Consider the following 20415-nt stretch of genomic DNA (forward strand, 5'->3'; position numbering starts at 1 on the left):
GCAGACAAAGTTCACACACACACAAGCAGACAAAGTTCACACACACACTTTTCCGTATTGCTATATTCACTTCACCTTTTGTGAAACTTTGTTCCCCAAACTGACGTAGTGCTCAGAGGGGCTCCTTGTAGTTCTATTTCTCCACTCTGTGCACTGACAAAACACATATTGGCTGCCCTCTGCTTGTGCTACACACATCAGCCTGTCCTGAGTGCCTTTCTAATTTACCATTTGAAATTTGGTCATATTACACCATTTAACCATTACAGGCACCAATCTCTCAACCGTTGAGAAAACAAACAAAAGAGAAACAAACAAATTACAGTTATTTGTGACTAAGACGCAGTTAGTCTCGGTTGACCAGTAGGGGGTGTAGCAGCTTCCATTTATATCCTCATTAAGCCTCTGTGAATCCTGTCCCATCAGGCTGTGATCTGTGTTCTCATCACAGCAGTCTGAAGAACCTTCTCAATTCACTTGTCCATATGCTGTAATGTCTTCCGTGTCCTCTCTTTGACAAACCAACAGACTTCAGGTTTTCCTCAACATGCGGCGGGTTTGCCAGATGTGGAACTTGCGATAGGCTGTCTGCACCATTTCCTCCAAATGCCCTGTGAGCTGTGGGGATATGACCTTTAATACAAGTGCCACCTGGTTTAAGACACTGTGTCATCATTGATAGCTTAGAGACTCACGTTTGTACTTAAGTACTGACGCTGAATCTTCTCCTGAAAAGGACAAAGCTTGGTCATCTGAAATCTCTCGAGGTTTGACTTCATTTTCATTACCTGTATGAAAACGTATGATGAGATTAAATCTGAAGATTTTCTTTTTTTGCATCAAAATTGATTTGTATCTACAATAAGACAAGTATTAGGAGTGCCAACTGATTTTTTTTTTGTGTGGGTGTCAATACAAGGGAAAAAGGGAATGACTTACTGTAGCAATAATAATTTGACCTCTTTCAATAAAATTATTAGTTACCTTTTCCTCTAAAAATGGTGTGTTTACAGGAAAACAGGACCAGAAGTGTCTCAACAACTCTCCAGCAGCTGCATAAAGATGCTTCAACTCTCCTTGAACCTCACTAGGTACCATTTCTGAAAAAATAACAACAAACAGAGATTAAAAAGAATACACAAAATAGACCGCAGTCCAATACCCCTTTCACACCCAGGGCTCAACCAGGGTTATACCATGGTGTACTGTGTGTTTGAATGGGTTAACTGTAGTTATTCAACTCAGCTTTGCTGTGAATTGCACACGACCAGGGTCGCTAACATCCTGGGCAGGACAAACTATGTGTTTTGTTGGAAATTAAAGTGGAAGCAACCTCACACACTACAACTGTGCTACAGACATCCACTGGTCAGTGATCACCAACTTTCAAAATAAGTAATAATATGTTGTTTAGCAATTGTACAAAACACTTACGATTTATGGCTTGCTGTGTTGCTGCCTGCATGAGGACGCCACCTGGAGAAAGTGCTGCAATGGCAGAACTGGCTGTTGTGCTGGACAAGACCTGCCAAAAGTATTACTGTGTTAAACACTTTGAAGGCACCATTCATAGTTTGAACTATTTACATTTCTTAAAACAAAAATAATGTTCAAACATAATAAAGTGTTCACGATCTTCGAATCACGTTCTTAGCTTTGAAAGGTTTTTCCTATAGTTTGTTATCGCCAAACAAATAGTGCTGGTGGAGGTACCAAGAAGAAGGAAACCTGCATGTGTTTGACTGGAGTTACAGGCTTCCTGATCTTAACCTGAGAATGTGTTGTTATTGGACGTCTGAGCTGTGTATGCATTACAGTCCGGATAGGCCCGCGTCCGACAGAGCCGTGACCAAACACTTATTCTGTGCAGCCAGCCTAATTTCATTCTGGTGAAAATGTAGAGTGCTGCTCATAAGTTTACTTATATACATGTAAACTCATGCTAAAGTTGACTAAAAAGAGGAATACAAAAAAAAAAACAACATCTTTTGGATATTCATCTTAATGCCTTAATTAAAAAATATTTAGGAAACGTCCAACCTTTAAGGACATCACTTTGCTTTGTGAATGAATAATGTACAGTAAATAATAAATGTTCTTCCTTTAAACACAGTGGGCATAAGTATACAAACCCCTATGTTAAATTCCCATAGAGGCAGGCAGATTTTTATATTTAAAGGCCAGTTATTTCATGGCTCAAGGACACTATGCATCCTGATGTCTTTGGAATTAAAATAGCCCCACATCATCACATACCCTTCACCATACCTAGAGATTGACATGGGGAACTTTCCACAAGATCATCTCTCAATGCAAATCAAACCAGCTATTAGACTAACTGAAATAAAACCATGCCAACCTCTATGAGTGGTGAAGGGTATGTGATGATGTGGGGCTATTTTAATTCCAAAGGCCAAGAGAATGTTATCAGGATGCATAGTACCCTGGAACATTGTAATTGTCGCCCATTTCCATCTTCATTAGCGGCTATTTGATGTACGGGGAACATGCATGAGTGTATTGTTTTCTTGCCCATGTAGATAAAATATATAAGCTGCCGTATCAGAGGCCTGGTATAGAATCACGGCTTGTGCATGGTCTGAATTTGGTGTATTATTATTATTATTATTTTTTTTTAAATGATTCACTGATTGATGCATGCATAAAAGGACACTGGGTTGTGACGTAGAGGGGGGTCATCAGCTGATTGATCGGAAGCCAAAGGGACTCTTGACAGATCATTGAAGAAAGCGGTTGGGTTTTGAGGGCTCTGTCTGGCATGTTATTCAGGTGCTGTGTAAATAAAGTAGGCAGGACTAGATTATAGCCTAATTGTCTTTTTAGATATCAGAGATCCGCCCGTTACCTTATTTTTTATGCGTTGTACTTTTCCCTTGCCGGGTGAGTGAGGGAACTGTTACAACGTGTACTGTAAAACAGTGTGTAGGATCTAACCTGAGTGAGGTTGGGTTTGTAATTTTGCATCTCATGCTGGATGAAGTTGACAGAGTTGATGATATCCTGACTTGTCGTATAGTGTTGGGACTGAAGTGGAACAGGACCATGAGCATACCTTATACAGAAAGGGAGTGAGAAAAATTACTTTAGAACACGTCACCATAAAGTCAATCTAGAATACAATGCCTGTTTGAAAGCATAAAGTGGGGCAAAATAGAAGCACACCCTATTCCTTCTACCTCTATTTGAGTACATTCACTTTATATGCAGACGTGACATCCTGGTGTTATGGCCATTGGCAGGAACTTTAACACATTGAAAGCTATAAATATGATCTGGAAATTGATCATACCAAATCTATTTAGGAGCAGTTTAAAGTGAGGACTCTGTCCTGTGTCCAGAGGAGGTGATGAGCCTATTCCCAAATTCGGCACTGTTGATTTCTGGCTACTGGAATGGAAAATTGATAGAGGCTTGGCTAGAGCAGATAGCACAATTACTCAATTTATTTTTTCTGTCCGGCTGATGGAAAGACAATTGATAACAAAAGTTAATTATAAGTAAAAACACAAAATATTTGGTGTTTACAGATTTTATAGTCTAAATCCTTGACGTTCAACTTCTGGGAATGCTTCTTACTTTTCTGTTTCATATATTATGCACTGCATACTTAATACTGAGTTTTGTGACAGTTTTGCGAACAACAGATGTGCTAGATAAACATAATCTACAAAAATATTTTCAACAATCACAGCCATTTGGAGTTAACAACTAACAGCTACCCTGTAAAGAATCAAAAATAAAATGTGGACAATGTACCTGTCAGACTTCTTGAGGTTTAATGCGACTGTTTTTGGTCTGTTTTCCCTTTGCAGATCTTCATATTCTATGACTTCTTGTAATTTAACCTAAGGAAGTTTGGCAACAGAAAAAGTGTTACAGAGTAATACAGTCTATTTTGGAAAAATTCTGTGAAGGCTGCAGAGCCATCATACCTTCTTTACAGGAGGCTGGAAGAAGTCAGAATCCCTTGAATTTCCATCTGTACTGCCAGTTTCACTAGTGTGGTCAGCTGGAGTTTCCCTTTGAAAACATTATACAGTTAGATAAAAATTGAAAAGACTAAGCAAGTGATATTTTTTGCAAAAGTAACTTCTTTACCCCTTGCGTGAGCCTGCTGCCAGCACCATGGCACTGTGATGGTTGAACCGCTTTATAATGGCAGAGTTGCTGCTCTCTTTCACCGTCCTGTTCAAATTGGAAGTTGATGGAAATGTTTTGCAAAATCCATAACCCTGTGACACAGAAAACAACAAGTCTTGAGGTTGAAGGAGGAAGAGGAATAAGAAAGCTATACAGGTAAAATGATATATCTTTTGTAGAAGGACGTGGCAGTGATTGGCTAATCAATCAATCTTACCTCGTCTAATGTTTTATCCTCTAATGACAGGAGGTCGACCAAAGGATTCTTCACTCCTTGAACCACCATAGACTTTAACCCTGCATTACACAGTTTTAAAAACATGAAAACAGATTTGTGGCTTTGTTTGCAGTCATTAATTAAATGTCAAAATAAAACATGTACTGACATCTGTAGACAATCCTTGCATTTACACTGTACGTTAGATTTGGACTCGAAAAAGTTTTAAAGTCCTACCCTTTTCATCCTGCTTGGCACACTCTGAGAAGATATCCTGTGTTCCTGTGTTAATGCGGTCTCGGTGAAAATAATGGGACTGGAAGAAGCGGGTCCAGAAGTCCTTCTCTGTCAGGTTATGAGGCACATTTTCACTATACTTCTCCTTCACTGCAAGCACAATGCAAGTCAATATTAATATATTTAGTACAATCTAGTTGTAGTGTCTAGGAACACTTGCTGCAGATTTAATATCAGTCACTGAGGTGTACAGGAATGCATTAAACTGTCTAACTCCAAGGTTGAGATGTAATGCTTACCTGCCGGGTATGTTCTGAAGATGGATTCAATAATGTCAGCTGTTAGATTATATCGCAAGCCATTGCAGCCATCTGTCTGAGGTCTAATGTCTGCCTGTAATGCACACAAATTATGTTAAAAACTAATTAATAACTAACTAAAATAAATGGTGAAATTGCCCATGCTTTAATCATTTATAAAATTTAAGATTGGTTTCAAAATGTCAGGTCTAATTTGCCAGACTTGATGTGCTCACCAGAAAGGCTCCAGATATACCAACTTCTTGTTTATTGTTGGATATAGTGGGGTCTGCGTTATTTATGTCTCCTAACCGGTTGGCCCAGAATTCATCTGCACTGATCACCTGGCTCACCACAAGATCCTTATACAACTGAAAAAGCACTGGATCTTCTTGAAGCATCCTACAAGACAAATTATAAGAACATTATTTTAAAACAAAAACTATTAATAAATAAATGAGTCAAATTTCTCAGCAGTAATTTTGAGATAAAGCAATAAAAGTGAGTTTTGGGTGCGAATGAATTTGGTGCCCTATTAAGTTCTGCATTTACAGAACTTTGTATGTGTGATTGACTCAAAATAAAGTACAGTGCAGGAACATGAGGCTCATTGGTGTGTTTTTAATAGTTTTATACATAATGGAGCTGTTTGGTTACACAGACAATACTTGTTAGAAGGAGTTCAGACTTATCCTTAAGCACAATCAAACCTGTTTTTCTCCTCCAGTTCCTTGTTAGCTTTCTTCTTGAACTTGGGCAGCAACTGCTGCAGTAGCTCCTTGGCAGCATCTCTGTCTTTGAGTGCACTGCTCTCATTGGAAAAGTGGAATGTGGTGCTCTCGCCAGTGTGAAGCACCAGCTGGAGCTGAATTTTGGCTTTACCATCTGGGCTGATCTTCTGACCTGTAAAGAGAACAAATAAAGTGCAGCTTGATCACATCAACAACACAAAATAAATTTTAGCACTACTTGCAATTGGAGGGTATTGAGTACTCACAGCGAATATCTGCATATAAGTGGCTGACTGTGAAGCGGTCTTTGCCCTCTGGACCCCAGGCTATACGTTCAGCCATCAGATAAAGTGTGCCATCCTGCTTCCTCTGGCGAACCTTTTTCACCACCAGCAGCACCTCCTCTGATAGTGATGACATGGCTCAAACTGAAAAAGAAACTGATTATCATTAATAACCACGTCCTGCACAGCAGTATCGATCTAATCAGTTTGAATAATCTTACAGATAAAAGGATAAACTGGGAATTAGAAAGAACCGTGTTAACTCATAACATGTTGACTACAGAATTAACATTAGCGACATTAATGGCAGCAAGAATAAAGCAAGTGACGTTACCAGAAGATATTAAGCACTTTGTATGATAAGCAAGCAAGAACTATGTTAATTTCCCTAAACGTCCTCAATAAATGCCATTCTCCCTACAAAGCGTTATCCTCTATTAGGTATGTGATCTAAACACAGCAAGTAACTGTTGTGTTGACGGTTTTATTATATTAACTTAGCTAACCTGTTTTACGTTAGCTAACGTTAACAATCAAGAAGAGAAAAAGCCTGACGGAGAAGTCGTCAATAAACTTACTTTAACGTTACCTCATAAATCTATACTGTGACGGTTACCTCGTTTCCCTTAATAAATAATCTCAAATCGCTGTATTCTTGAACATAAGATAAAACTGAATAAGTTATTTTAAACAGAATTTTGACTACTTAAACAGTGAGCGTCCTGACTTCAGCGCCGACATGACATGTAGCGGTGTGCTACACTGAAAATGTTCCGTCTGGATAACGCAATGAAGAACCAGTTCCAGTCAGAGCCCGAAGTGCTCTTTACAGAAAGATCCAGATAATATTATAATGATATTTCATAATAATAACAAAAGTAATAATAATAACAATAACAATAATAATAATAATATAGCAGTTTGACCAAAGATTCTCTATAACTAAATCGTCTCTGGTTTAATCATGACAAATCTACTACCACTAATGTTAATGTTATCAATGAAGATAATAAACCTAATTGAAATAGTACTTTTTATAAAATTTGGCACAAATTAATTTGATTAATTTAGTGCAAACATAGATATGAATCTTTATTTTATTTAAATTGGAATATGAATTCAATGTATGTACTTAATTTGTATTTATAAATGCAAACCAGATCTGCTTCGAACAGGGTAGGTAGGCAGAAGAGAAAGTTTGGAAAATTTTAAAAAAAAAAAGATTATTGCAACTGATTCCAGGCTCCTCCATTTATTTTGAATGCATGTCACATATTACAGAGACAGTTCACAAATTATTTTTCTCCCTTTACTTTGTTTATTATACTTCAAAAGTAAACCACAATTTATCCTGTGAAGTCCTTTGCAGGCGCCCGGTGTTGAAATCTAGTTGTACTGTATTGTTATTTTAGTTAATACTGGTGCACATACTGTAAATGAAGGTGTGCTTATTCACATTAATCGGAGGCCAACTGCTTTAGAGGTAACTCAGCTGCTTGTTTAGTCAATCAAGGAAAAACACTGTGCAATTGGTAGCAACTAAGGGTTAGCATTGCAGGTTTTGATTGTGTACCTATGGATACAACTAGAGAAATGTGCACATTACGTAAATACAATACTTTGTCATTGTAGAAAAGGTAGGCAAGAGATAGCACTTATTAAATGCAAATAAGTTAGTTAGTTTATCCATTATTGGAAGTGGATTATGACCCAAGGTAGGCTATTGTATGTGTTTATAGGTGACCAACACATCTACATGTCAAATAATCAAAAGCTTTATGTACATATAAACTTATGAATTATGGTGCCATAGGCAAAATATGTGTTTCTATTGAATTTAAGAGATTATCCTTGCTAACAATGCATCATGCAAAACACAAGACAAATCCACATAAAAAATAATTAGGAATAAACCCCCCCCACCCCCCACAAAAACAAGAACACATGATCTTCCGCAAACATGAGAGTTTTAATGACACTGACAGATTTAACACATTAGAAGATAGACAAAGATAGTTTGGATATTCTTTACACTCTTTTCATTATATGTTCAATGGGTTGTAAGATCATTTATGTTGATGGTCCTAAAACCATTGAAATTAATCCATGTTTTAAATCTTTTACACTTTACCACAAAAATAATCCCATTCTTTAAAAGACAATGACATCTACATGAACTTGAACTGCAAAATCTAACTACATTCATGTATCGTTTAACGTCATTTACAGTAAAAGTAAGAAAAAGACCCTGTAAGACCGAAAACACCACATTGTTTAGTTTTCTAAAAGATCAACCTCTTCAAAAGCTAAAAGAGATATAAAGACACAACATCTCGGTTGTTTAAAAGGTTTAACTTATTCACCCTTATTTGGGGATGCTGGATCCTAAGGAGTGTGTGTGCCTTCACATATTAAGTCTTGACTCTAATAGTTTTTGGAGAGGAGTTTCTTAAGTTTAATAAAGTATTTTAGTTTTTCTGTTTAATTAAGTTTAGTTTTAATGTTGTCTTTACATTCAGCGACTTGGCAACCACACTTGTCAACTGAAATGTAGGAGTGCTCCATTGTGCTGCCATCGGTGCAGGTCATCTTCACTTTCATTGTACTGGTGGTCATTTCTTGACAGCATGAGCACGAATGCACCAAACCGTTGTTTTCTGCAGAGTATCTGTAAATAGAGACAGTTTCCGACAGGATCAGTTTCAGCTTTCAACAAACATTTATCTTAAAACTAATGAAAACAGGTGGTTTTGAGATGATTGAGTAAGTAGTTTGTATTGTATGTCCTCAGGTGCTTTGTTATGAATCTTACATTGATGAGGACGCTCCACAGGATCCTGCACAGGCTGTGATTTCCACTGGAACAACCGACTTGCAGTTCTTGGTCTGCAGATAGGTGGTGTTCCTGGTCATTTGACAGCTCTTAAGAGGAGTACCTGTAAATGACACGTAAATATCTTTTTCATCGTGCTGCAAAAACAGACATTACCATTTCAGTGGCACAGTGAAATAAATCATCTAATAGGAGGAGTTTTAGCCTCTGTTTTTTTGCAAAAAACGGCAATGAAAGTTTTAATTGACCACAGATGTTTGACCATTAATGAATCCAGAGGACATCGACATAATAATCAGTAATGAAAATATTCATAAATTACATCCTTATAATTTTCTTTTACCACTCTTTACACAAGGTACAAGTAACAAAGGATGGGAGTAAAATTATGTAATTTGAATTAATTTTACAATCTCATACTTACAAGTTTTGCAACAACCGTTGATGTCGCTTTGTTCAGTGCCCTGTATTACAGACAATACAAATCATAAAATATGCAGATTGACGTCAGATGTAAAGTTACACATGAGTCACTAGTATTTTTTTTTTGCACACAAGACAATATGAAGCAAACACCTCTTCACTACAGCGTATTTGTGTATTCCAGCACATTTGGTGTAGTTACCACTCTCATATCAACCATGTACAGTGCCTCGTAGTATTTATTTTCAGCCCATTTACAGATGCATTTATTTATATTTAGCTTACAGTGTATTTTTAATCTTCAACAAAGATTACGGCTCCCAGAAATAAGAAATTATACTAATTTCAAGACTGGATTATACTCACGGGAACGCAGTTCTCTGGATCAAATGCAGGACATGTTGTTTTTGTTTGATAGGTTATGAACTCATTCTTCACCTTTTGGCAATCATACTTGGTACAGTTGTCATTTGGTGGTGACCACGACTCAGAAGGCTACAGAGGTGTAGAATTGGTCAATTAGTCAACAAAACAATTCTGACTGATAACACAATTTTAGGTAAAAGACTTTGATTCTTAAGGTGTTTCCATTACACTCTACTTACCTTAATAATTATCGGAGAAGTGAAGCCTGGGACCTCCATAACACAGCTGTTTCTTTTACATGATCCACAACATTGTCCAGGTGTGTTTTCATACACATAGCCCTATTTAAAAAAAGCTAAACTCAACATTAGTAGTATTTACAAAATATTTCCCCTCTTGAGGATAGTTTCATTGAAATAAAAAAAAGAGACATTGTTGGTACTTACCACAAAGAGATATATAGCTGTTCATATGTGCAATGGTTTAAGATATCAATCTCTGAGATTCCTGCTGCCATTAAAATCTGAATGCAGTTTAGTTTGAGGTGCTCTGAACACTAAGATTCAACAGCAACATCAACTTTTAGAGACAATGTTTGTCCCTGTTACTCTGGATAATCTAAAGTATAGACCGTCAACAATTTTTTAAATTAGAAACACCACAAACACAAATTACCTTCACCTTTATTTATTCAGATAGCAGCAGAAATCTCACAGACGGATGTCTCAAACCTGAGCAAATAAAACCAAAACCAACTTTGCATGAGTAGATACTAAATAGATACTACATGCAACAAAAATTTGTTAATTTTAGTCCGCATTCCAAACATTGACAACTTTAAATCTATCATCATGTGCATGTAAATAACAAAGTTTATGCATCAGCAACTGTTAAGCAGTATATTATTATATTGTATTAAGCATGTGCTGTCATGTTAAACATGTTTGTATATTATAAACATTTGCTGGCTTTAAATTATTAAAAACTACAATGGGAAAAGTTTCATGCAAACATACCTCTGAACACAGTGGGGGGGGACACTGCTCCACATGACACTTAATAGTGTTCAACTTGCTGTTGGGGTCCCTACTTTCAGTACAGCGGCATGATTCACATGGGTTTTTGAAGAAATCCATACCAGGCTACAAACAATACAATGTAAAGTCTAAGCCATATTTCATATAAAGGCCAACAAAACAAAAGTCACTTTGGTCTGATGACAAGGTGAAAATACAGAAGAACAGGTAGCTATATTTAATTAAATACTATTCTTAAATTTTTTATAGTATACTTAATTTGAAGATTTCAGAGTTATCGTAACACACAAACAAACATTTTCCTAATAGAGCATATTTGAAAAATATATTTTTCCTTACCTGGTACTCAGTATCATTGAAGACACAGACACCTTTAGGTACTAGATCAAAAAATGTTAACAAAAACAAACAAAATACAGGATTAGTTTGGTTTAATTTTAAGTCTTTCACACACTAACGCTGTGAAAATGGATCCAAATCTGGAAAGCTTATAACAGCGGTAAGATGGGCAGCAAGTTTTTGACATGTTGATTTCTAATTCAAATCCCAGTTTGCACTTCTGTGTTGGCAACAAACAGTGGCTCATTAAGCAGTCTGTTGGTTGAAAGGTAAGACATTTCAAGGGTTGGTGAGTATAACATGGAATGAAACCAAGACGACCAAAAATGGTCAGTTACAGGATTGGTAAAATACCACAGGTACCATTGTGAAATAGGCAAATACTTGTTACATACACTTACAGCTGAAAATATTAATGGCTCTCTTAATTGAATAAACACAATTTCCACTGATTGATTCAATGACTCATCATGGAAAGCAGCAGACATAGAAACACCTGTCAGTATAATGCAATATAGTTCATCAGCAGCACAAACTTCATCTTCCCAAATGATCATAAAGTTGAAACAACACTTCTCTAGAACAATTGCAACAAAAACAGAACACATTTACCTAAATGCATGTATTCAGGATTTATTGCAGGACTGCTTAAAGACTGCAACTGTGTTTTAGAACAGGGAACCTAATAAACTGGCAACTGGGTGTATTTTCTCTGGTTTTAGACAGCTCATATACAGAAAAAGAAAGGATATATCATACAATTGTTTTTACAAGCTAGGTAATACTCCCTGTGGAGAGAAAAATGATATCTGTGTGTAAAATCATTGAAGTTCCAAAGTGTACATCTTCTTTATTTAAAGATCTAATATAAAACATCATGTGAGCAAATGTGTAAGTTTGGTACTTTGAATCACTCACCACAGGTCAGTCTCTCACAGCAGTCCTCTGTTTGGGCCACCAACATCTCTCCTTTCTCTTTACAGGTTATTGGTTCTTGAGTGGGACATATGAGAGGCTCACACCGAACATTCAGAGCGTTCTTATCACAAGTACACTGATTACAGCCACTCTGCCAAGTTTCACCGAGCTGTTTAAGAAATGGAAAATAGTTAATGTTGTAACAGCAATGAACACTGTGTGAATAATGATAATTAGTCATATATTGTATTTACTTACCTGTTTAGGTTGGCCATTAGGTCCAGTGCAACCTAAAACAGTAAAAACAATCAGTTTACCTCAACATTAATTAATTCACAAAGAATTAGATTTCTTCAAAATCGAAGATGCTCTTACAGACGGAGACACAAAGGTCAGAATTTGAACTGAACAGAGTCAGCTCCTCTGGGCAGAAACATCCCTCCATGAAGCCAGTACAAGCTTGATTCTGGTTTCCATTAATTCCCTGGCATTTTCGGGCATACTCTTCATTGTATCTAAATATAAAGACAATTTATGGTGAGAAACAGACATAATTATTTCATTGTAAAAATTATAAATGATCAGTGTAATGTAGTGCAAACACCAAGTATTGGCTAGCGGTATGACTCAAGAGATAGCAGTGTTGGTTTTTTGGTCCACCACTTTGGATCAGACTGGAGGATTTTAACCTGTATTTGATTAATTGTCATCACATTTTGAACAGACTGTCACGGTCTATAGAGGATGAATCCTAATAAATTTGGTGATCCGCCGACATTCCCTCTAGTGCTTCCAAGCTGTTGCCATTCGTGGTTTTAGGTGAAAAGTCTCAAAACTATTGGTTGCCCTGCAGTGCCATTTGGTACAAACATTGATTGATTGATTAGGATTAATTATATTGACCTTGGTAATTCCTTTACTTTTCATCTAGTGCCATTGTCAAATCAAAATTTGAATGTGTCCAATACTTTAGCTTATGACTAAATTGCATTGTCATTGTGTGAATGCTGGTGTTTACATGCTGGGTTCAGCCTAACAGCCTCCAAGAATCACTAGCATGGCTATAGACTCTTGTCTTGTTAAATAACAAGCTGTAGGGGCACCATAGCTCACGTGGTTGAGCATGCGCCCCATGTACAGAGGCTCAGTCCTCACTGCATCAACCACAACTTCGATTCTGACCTGCAGCCTTTGCTTTATGTCATTCAACCCCTTTTATCCATTTTCCTGTCTTAAGCTGTTTTGTCAGAATAAAGGGCTAAAATGTCCAAAAACATCTTAAAAAAAAAAATATAATGGCCGCTGACATAAGATGATTCATAATAGTGATTACAGAACTGAGCAATTACCTTGCATTGCAAGTTTGTACAACAGTCGGTCCACAAGGCTTGTAGACCTTGTTTTTTGGACATGTATATTCTAAAACAAAAGAAATGGGATTATTTAAATATCAAAATGGTAAAAAAGGTAATCTGGACATCTCAAAATAACAATGTTAGCTTTCTGGTAAAACAAACCCTCCTACCACACAGCCCATTTGTAGCATTCCTCCAGGGTATGCAGACAGATGCTTCAGCACACATCTTGGAGTATGCATCCATGCTGAAACAACCGAAGGTGGGTTTGGCCTCGTGGCAAACATCAAATTTACAGGCCTCATAAAATGGTAGTGGTGAGAGTACTTTGTGGCATTGCTCAAACACCCTTAATGTGCGAATAAAAAGAAAGTAGGCTGTCAATTATAGTGATACCCCAGAATCAATTGATGTATTGTGTTCATATATATTCTGTAACTTCTTACTTGCTGATCAGAATTTCACAAATGTCAGGTTTACAGGGTATGGGTGTGAGTGTTGGTGTTGGGATTGGTATTGGAGGCTTCTTATCACAATATGGCTTGTTCTTATCTGGTACAATCCAACTTCCCATCTCTGAGCATGTAGGATTAATCTGGCCATTTGGTAATTGGCAGTCGTTTTTCCTGTTATTGTCACAGGTACCTTATGAAATTAAATATTAACATGACAGATATTACGACCCATATCAGACCACATTGGGTTAATCCATTGGCACTTTCATATTTAATCTAGCACTGTTTATACATTTTCATCTATAAACATAACAAGCAACCACATTTGTTTATTCTAACAGAAATTTGAATATTATCTTACCACACTGTCCCTCTGTGTTGTTGTGGAAAAGGGCAAACGGCAAGTCAACGCTGAACAAAAGCCCTTTGAACATCACAACTGCATTAATTGCCGGGATTCTCATGAGCAGCTCATTTGCTGTACTTGTTATGATGAAGTCATCATTAAGGTAGGTTGGGACTACCTGCTTGCCGTTGACATACACCTGCACGATCGCAACATTGGATAGGTGAAACAACTCATCATCATTATCACTGCATATAATTTAATATTCAAGTAAGGAGAAAGTTTGTAAATAATATACCTTGTTCAAGGTCTTTGGGATTCTGTCCTGTGTAAGAATAACTTCATAGTTTTTGTAATACACCATCAAGGATTTAGCACAGGTCACAGTTCCAGAGGCATCACAGTTTTCATTGTTGATAAGAATCTTAAAATTGTGTTGGGGCACGATCTCTTTCACGAGGACATATGTGCAGTTTTTCTGCATGCTGTAATACTGGCCATCAAATGTCAAATAATGAGGATCTCCCCAGCCAGAACAAGTACCTGCAAATATCAGATGAAGACTACATAATTTCTCACATCAAAGAAAAACTGTGTATATTATAGTTTTTTTTGTAGTATAGCAGTTTTAGGACATTGTTTGTGTATGGCATTTAAAAAAAAAAGCTTGAATTTGAACTTACAACGGCATTCATAGTGAAAACAACAGCCTCCTTCATCATAAACCCTGACTGGTTGGAGCCCATTTTCACATACAGCCTTGGTCACTGGTTCACATTGCACATGTTCTGTCATTACAATTCCATTGTCGCATCTATCTCTGGTGCAGCCATTTGAACTCCAGGACTCACCATGCTGTAAAGGGCAAAGTAGTACTTTTAGCAATCTACTACCATGAAATAGATATTATGTTTAAGCCCCCCAGGTACACTTTTGCACAACACATTCAGTACATCTACAATTTACGTTATCCTTAAAACAAGAAAACAATTTTACATCAATCAATGCAGTATGTGTACAGTTTTACAAGTTTCGTTAATAATTGTTATGTTGGAATTATTTGTGGATATTCTTTAGTGACATATCATTTACAACCACAATGCTTTATTACTTACCTGTACATTATTTTACTAATAGAGCTTTTTTAAAAGATAATTTTTTGGGCATTTGTGTTCTTTACGCAATAGAGCAGCTGAAAACAGGAAAGGAATGGGAATGGGGGAATGACATGCAGTAAAGGGCAGGATCACTGTGGTAGAGATCGATCGAGGACACACTTAAACAGGTGAGCTATCAGGGCACCCAAGCTATTTGTTTTGTTAATAATATCTTGTTCTGTGAGTTGTGAGTGTAGCAATTGAATGTTGAATTAATTAATAGTTGTACTCATCTGTTGATATTTTCAATGACAACTCAAATGACTAATGAGATTAGGCAGACAATAATTAATTGTTCCTTTCTTTTATCAGGGAATAAAAGACCTTGTTTCAGGCTTTTCTCAGAATCAAAACCTCGAAAAAAAAGAAAGTTAAGATAAAAACCCATGCAGTTATGACTAATTTTGGTGTTAGTAAACAATTACAGAATTTTTATTTTACAATGATCAATTTCTTGTTTCTATAGCTAAATTTACATACCTTTCTAGGTGGATTAAGATATGAACAGGGTTGGTTTGTGGTGATTGTTGTGGTGGTGGTGGTGCGAGAAGTTGGTGGAGTAGTGGAGTGACATGGTCTAGCCAGCTTCTCTACATTGCATGTCAAATTGCAATATGCAGTGAAACACCAGCCTTCTCCATCAGTCTTATTGTACATAAATCTACCTATATATGAGAAAAATAAGAAAGCAGTTACATAAAAAATGACTATGATGTGAGAAACACAAGTAACAGTGAGTGCCATGGTTAAAGTTGTATTTCTAATGAAACTTTTGAAAATAAAGTATAACCTTATGCTTAGATCTAATTTAATACATAAAATATAAAAATATAAAATATAATTTAGGCGATAGATGACCTAAGGAACGTGGTCATTACCGAACTTTCTAGTTGTGGTCACTTATTCTTCCACTGTGCAGGCACCATGACTGACTAGGTTAACACTACTGCATGGACAAAGATTAAAAAGGTCTTTCTTAAATAGAATGAACACAATTTTTTGTTGAAACATATGGACATACGTTTGACCACATCTGGGTTTGAGAGTTGTCCATGACATGAGAAAAGCAGGCCAAATTAGAATGTGGATTATGATAATAGACAGGTCTGACCTTAAAGCCCAAACAACTTATTGTTTAGGCTTCCTGTTGTGATCACATGTGCCAGGTTACATTGTAAGGACAGGTGTAATCATGACAAAAATGTTTATAATGATAATGTGAACAACAATTGAGGGCAATAGCTAAATGCTTACCAGGAGAAAAAAGTTGACCCATGTACTTGCAGAAACACAAAGTTGTTCTGCCTGGTGTTGAAGACGGAAGAGTTGAAGGTGTTACAGTCTGAGTTTCAATGGTTATTGTGGGTTTTTCTGTGGATTCTGTGGTCACTGTCTCTTTTTCTGGGGTTGTGGCAGCAGCAGTGGTGGGTTTTTCTCTCAATGTTGTTTTTTCACTGGATGTTGTTGCAGTAGGGTTTTCTGTGGCTGTTGTGGTAGGTTTTTCTGTGACAGTTGTTGTGGTAGGTTTTTCTGTGGCTGTTGTGGTAGGTTTTTCTGAGGCTGTTGTGGTAGGTTTCTCTGTGACAGTTGTTGTGGTAGGTTCTCCTTTGACTATTGTGGTAGGTTTTTCTGTGACGGATGTTGCTGTGGTAGATTTTTCTGTGGCTGTTGTTGTGGTAGGTTTTTCTGTGGCTGTTGTTGTTGTGGTAGGTTTTTCTGTGACTTTTGTGGTTGCAATTGTACCCACATGTTCTCCTGTTGATGGTGATATTGTTGTAACCACTCTATTTGTTACTACAAAATGGGTTGTTGTGGTAGGTTTTTCTGTGACTGTTGTCGTGGTATGATCTTCTGTGACTCTTGTGGTAGGTTTTTCTGTGACGGTTGTTGTTGAGGTATGTTTTTCTGTGGAAATTTTTGTGGTAAGGGTTTCCGTGACAGATGTTGTAGGTTTTTCTGTGGCTGTTGTTATGGTAGTAATTTCTGTGACTGGTATTGTGGCAGGTTCCCCTGTGGCTGTTGTGGTTTGTCTTTCTGAGATAGTTGTTGTGGCACGTTCTTCTGTGACTTTTGTTGTGATAGGGTTTTCTGTGACTGTTGTTGTTGTAGGTTTTTCTGTGACTGTTGTTTTTGTTGTGGGTATTTGTGTGACTGTTGCTGTTGTGGTAGGTCCTCCTGTGACTGTTGTCATGGCATATTCTTCTGTGACTGTTGTGGTAGGTCTTTCAGTGATTGTTGTTGTGGTATGTTCTCCTTTGACTGTTGTTGTGGTGCGTTCTTCTGTGACGATTATTGTGGTAGTTTTTTCTGTGGCTGTTGTCGCGGTAGGTTTTTCTGTGACTTTTGTGGTTGCAATCTGACCCACATTTTCTCCGGTTGATGGTGATATTGTTGTAACCACTTCATTTGTTACTACAAAATGGGTTGTAGGTTTTTCTTTGACTGTCGTCATGGTATGTTCTTCTGTGACTATTGCAGTAGGCTTTTCTGTGACTGTTGCCGTGGTATGTTCTTCTGTGACTGTTGTTCTTGAGGTGGGTTTTTCTGCGGCTATTGTTGTGATGGTGTTTTCTGTGACGGGTGTTGTTGTGGTAGGTTTTTCTGTGATTGTTGTTGTGGTAAGTTCTCCTGTGACTGTTGTCGGGGTATGTTCTTCTGTGACTGTTGTTGTAGGTTTTTCTGTTGGTGTTGTTATGGTAGTTTTTTCTGTGACTGTTGTTGTAGGTTTTTCTGTTGCTGTTGTTATGGTAGTTTTTTCTGTGACTGCTGCCGTGGTATTTTCTTCTGTGACTGTTGTGGTAGGTTTTTCTGTGACTGTTGTTCTTGAGGTGGGTTTTTCTGCGGCTATTGTTGTGATGGTGTTTTCTGTAACGGGTGTTGTTGTGGTAGGTTTTTCTGTGATTGTTGTTGTGGTAAGTTCTCCTGTGACTGTTGTCGTGGTATGTTCTTCTGTAACTGTTGTGGTAGATTTTTCTGTTGGTGTTGTTATGGTAGTTTTTTCTGTGACTGTTGTTGTAGGTTTTTCTGTTGCTGTTGTTATGGTAGTTTTTTCTGTGACTGTTGTTGTAGTAGGTTTTTCTGTGGCTGTTGTGGTAGTTTTTTCTGTGATGGTTGCCGTGGTACGTTCTTCTGTGACTGTTGTTGTGGTAGGTTTTTCTGTGACTGTTGTTCTTGAGGTAGGGTTTTCCGTGGCTATTGTTGTGATAGTGTTTTCTGTGACTGTTGTTGTGGTAGGTTCTCTTGTGGCTGTTGTGTTTGTTGTAGGTTTTTCTGTGACTGTTGTTGTGGTAAGTTCTCCTGTGACTGTTGTCGTGGTATGTTCTTCTGTGACTGTTGTGGTAGGTCCGGTTGATGGATATATTGTTGTAACCACTTCATTTGTCGTGGTAGGTTTTTCAGTGACGGTTGTTGTGGTAGGCTTTTCTGTGATTGTTGTTGTGGTAGGTTTTTCTGGGACGGGTGTTGTTGTGGTAGGTTTTTCTGTGATTGTTGTTGTGGTAAGTTCTGTTGTTGAGGTAGGTTTTTCTGTGACGGGTGTTGTTGTGGTAGGTTTTTCTATGATTGTTGTTGTGGTAAGTTCTGTAGTTGAGGTAGGTTTTTCTGTGACTGTTGTGGTAGGTTTTTCTGTGACTGTTGTCGTGGTAGGTTCTCCTGTGACTTTTGTCGTGGTATGTTCTTCTGTGACTGTTGTTGTTGAGACAGGTTTTTCTGTGGCTGTTGTGGTAGGTTTTTCTGTGACGGTTGTTGTGGGTGATGTTTTTGTCGTTGCTAAGGTGGTTGAGCTAGCCATGCAACATTTCACTCGTATTTCATAGTCATAACAAATAGGAGGTATTTGGTCTTTGTTATGACAGATCAGTCCATTTATTGAGTTGCATGTTACTTTTTGTCCAAGTTCGGTTAAAGATATATCCTTGTATTGTGTTGCTCTACATTCTATTTCCAGAGGTTTTATGCAAACACTCAGATCAATATCAGTAATTTTTTCAATGGGTTCATAGTCTCCATCATCTTCAAAATGAGGATAATGATTGTTTTTCCAATTTGACCACTTGCAATCAGCCGGTATTGGAGTAGTTGTTCGTGTGACTGTTGTTGTGGTAGGTTTTTCTATGGTTGTTGTGGTAGGTTGTTCTGTGACTATTGTGGTTGTGGTTGGTTTTTCTGTGACTGTTGTTGTTGTATGTTCTCCTGAGACTGTTGTTGTGGTATTTTCTTCTGTGACGGTTGTCGTTACAGGCTTTTCTGTGACTGTTGTTATTGTAGTTGGCTTTTCTGTGACTGTTGTTGTTGTGGTAGTTACTCCTGTGGCTATTGTCGTAGGTTTTTCTGTGGTTGTTGTTGTTGTAGTTACTCCTGTGGCTGTTGTGGTAGGTTTTTCTGTGGTTGTTGTGGTAGGGTTTTCTGTGGCCATTGTGGTAGGTTTTTCTGTGGCTGTTGTTGTGGTAGGTTTTTCTGTGACTGTTGTTGTGGTAAGTTCTCCTGTGACTGTTGTCGTGGTATGTTCTTCTGTGACTGTTGTGGTAGGTCCGGTTGATGGATATATTGTTGTAACCACTTCATTTGTCGTGGTAGGTTTTTCTGTGACTGTGGTCGTGGTAGGTTTTTCTGTGACTGTTGTCGTGATAGGTTTTTCTGTAACTGTTGTTGTTGTGGTTGGTTTTTCTGTGAGTGTTGGTTTTGTTGTAGGTTTTTCTGTGACTGTTGTTGTTGTGGTATGTTCTCCTGTGACTGTTGTAGTGGTAGGTTTTTTGGTGACTATTGTGGTTGGTTTTTCTGTGACTGTTGGTTTTGTTGTAGGTTTTTCTGTGACGGTTGTTGTTGTGGTATGTTCTTCTGTGACGGTTGTTGTGGTTGGTTCTTCTGTGACTATCGTAGTAGGTTTTTCTGTGACGGATGTTGTTGTGGTAGGTTTTTCTGTTGCTGTTGTTATGGTAGTTTTTTCTGTGACTGTTATTGTGGTAGGTTTTTCTGTGACTGTTGTGGTTGCAATTGTAACCACGTGTTCTCCTGTTGATGGTGATATTGTTGTAACCACTCCCTTTGTTACTACAAAATTGGTTGTTTCGGTAGGTTTTTCTGTGGCTGTTGTTGTGGTAGGTTTTTCTGTGACTGTTGTTGTGGTATGTTGTCCTGTGACTGTTGTTGCGGTATGTTCTTCTGTGACTGTTGTGGTAGGTTTTTCTGTGACTGTTGTTGTGGTAGGTTTTTCTGTGACTGTTTTCGTGGTAGGCTTTTCTGTGGCTATTGTTATGGT

The 20415-nt window shown here is 37.6% G+C and overlaps 2 protein-coding genes across 3 annotated transcripts in view; both read right to left on the reverse strand.

The window, feature by feature from the left end:
- Positions 1 to 20: 20 nt before the first annotated feature.
- On the reverse strand, positions 21 to 6707 carry gtf2h1 (general transcription factor IIH, polypeptide 1). Of its 2 annotated transcripts, none has more exons than XM_034880166.1 (15): positions 6519 to 6707; positions 5912 to 6073; positions 5625 to 5817; positions 5151 to 5316; positions 4915 to 5008; positions 4616 to 4765; positions 4379 to 4458; positions 4120 to 4253; positions 3954 to 4041; positions 3778 to 3866; positions 2956 to 3073; positions 1435 to 1525; positions 985 to 1100; positions 696 to 788; positions 21 to 618 (listed from the first exon to the last, which is right to left on the reverse strand). In XM_034880166.1, exons 2-15 carry the CDS (start codon positions 6063 to 6065, stop codon positions 532 to 534), a joined length of 1653 nt encoding a protein of 550 aa, XP_034736057.1. In that variant the 5' UTR covers positions 6066 to 6073; positions 6519 to 6707; the 3' UTR covers positions 21 to 531. The 2 variants fall into 2 exon arrangements, with proteins under 2 accessions (XP_034736057.1, XP_034736056.1); XM_034880165.1 differs by having other exon boundaries at positions 6508 to 6707.
- A 1176-nt stretch (positions 6708 to 7883) lies between these two features.
- LOC117949062 (mucin-2-like) overlaps positions 7884 to 20415 on the reverse strand; it is a 23340-nt gene continuing 10808 nt past the window's right edge. Inside the window, exons 29-51 of the mRNA XM_034879076.1 lie at positions 20212 to 20402; positions 19878 to 19889; positions 19519 to 19685; positions 18282 to 18321; positions 16413 to 16811; positions 15639 to 15823; positions 14685 to 14856; positions 14300 to 14544; positions 14017 to 14200; positions 13647 to 13845; positions 13371 to 13549; positions 13195 to 13264; positions 12221 to 12360; positions 12104 to 12135; positions 11846 to 12014; positions 11082 to 11182; positions 10928 to 10969; positions 10568 to 10693; positions 9791 to 9892; positions 9552 to 9680; positions 9187 to 9226; positions 8742 to 8865; positions 7884 to 8597 (exon numbers count right to left, since the gene is read on the reverse strand). Coding sequence (XP_034734967.1) covers positions 8411 to 8597; positions 8742 to 8865; positions 9187 to 9226; positions 9552 to 9680; positions 9791 to 9892; positions 10568 to 10693; positions 10928 to 10969; positions 11082 to 11182; positions 11846 to 12014; positions 12104 to 12135; positions 12221 to 12360; positions 13195 to 13264; positions 13371 to 13549; positions 13647 to 13845; positions 14017 to 14200; positions 14300 to 14544; positions 14685 to 14856; positions 15639 to 15823; positions 16413 to 16811; positions 18282 to 18321; positions 19519 to 19685; positions 19878 to 19889; positions 20212 to 20402 — 3235 coding nt within the window. The 3' untranslated portion in view covers positions 7884 to 8410. The remainder of the gene's footprint in view (positions 8598 to 8741; positions 8866 to 9186; positions 9227 to 9551; positions 9681 to 9790; positions 9893 to 10567; positions 10694 to 10927; positions 10970 to 11081; positions 11183 to 11845; positions 12015 to 12103; positions 12136 to 12220; positions 12361 to 13194; positions 13265 to 13370; positions 13550 to 13646; positions 13846 to 14016; positions 14201 to 14299; positions 14545 to 14684; positions 14857 to 15638; positions 15824 to 16412; positions 16812 to 18281; positions 18322 to 19518; positions 19686 to 19877; positions 19890 to 20211; positions 20403 to 20415) is intronic.

This window comes from Etheostoma cragini, chromosome 8 (assembly GCF_013103735.1).
Source record: "Etheostoma cragini isolate CJK2018 chromosome 8, CSU_Ecrag_1.0, whole genome shotgun sequence".
In the NCBI taxonomy this organism is placed as follows: Eukaryota; Metazoa; Chordata; class Actinopteri; order Perciformes; family Percidae; genus Etheostoma; species Etheostoma cragini.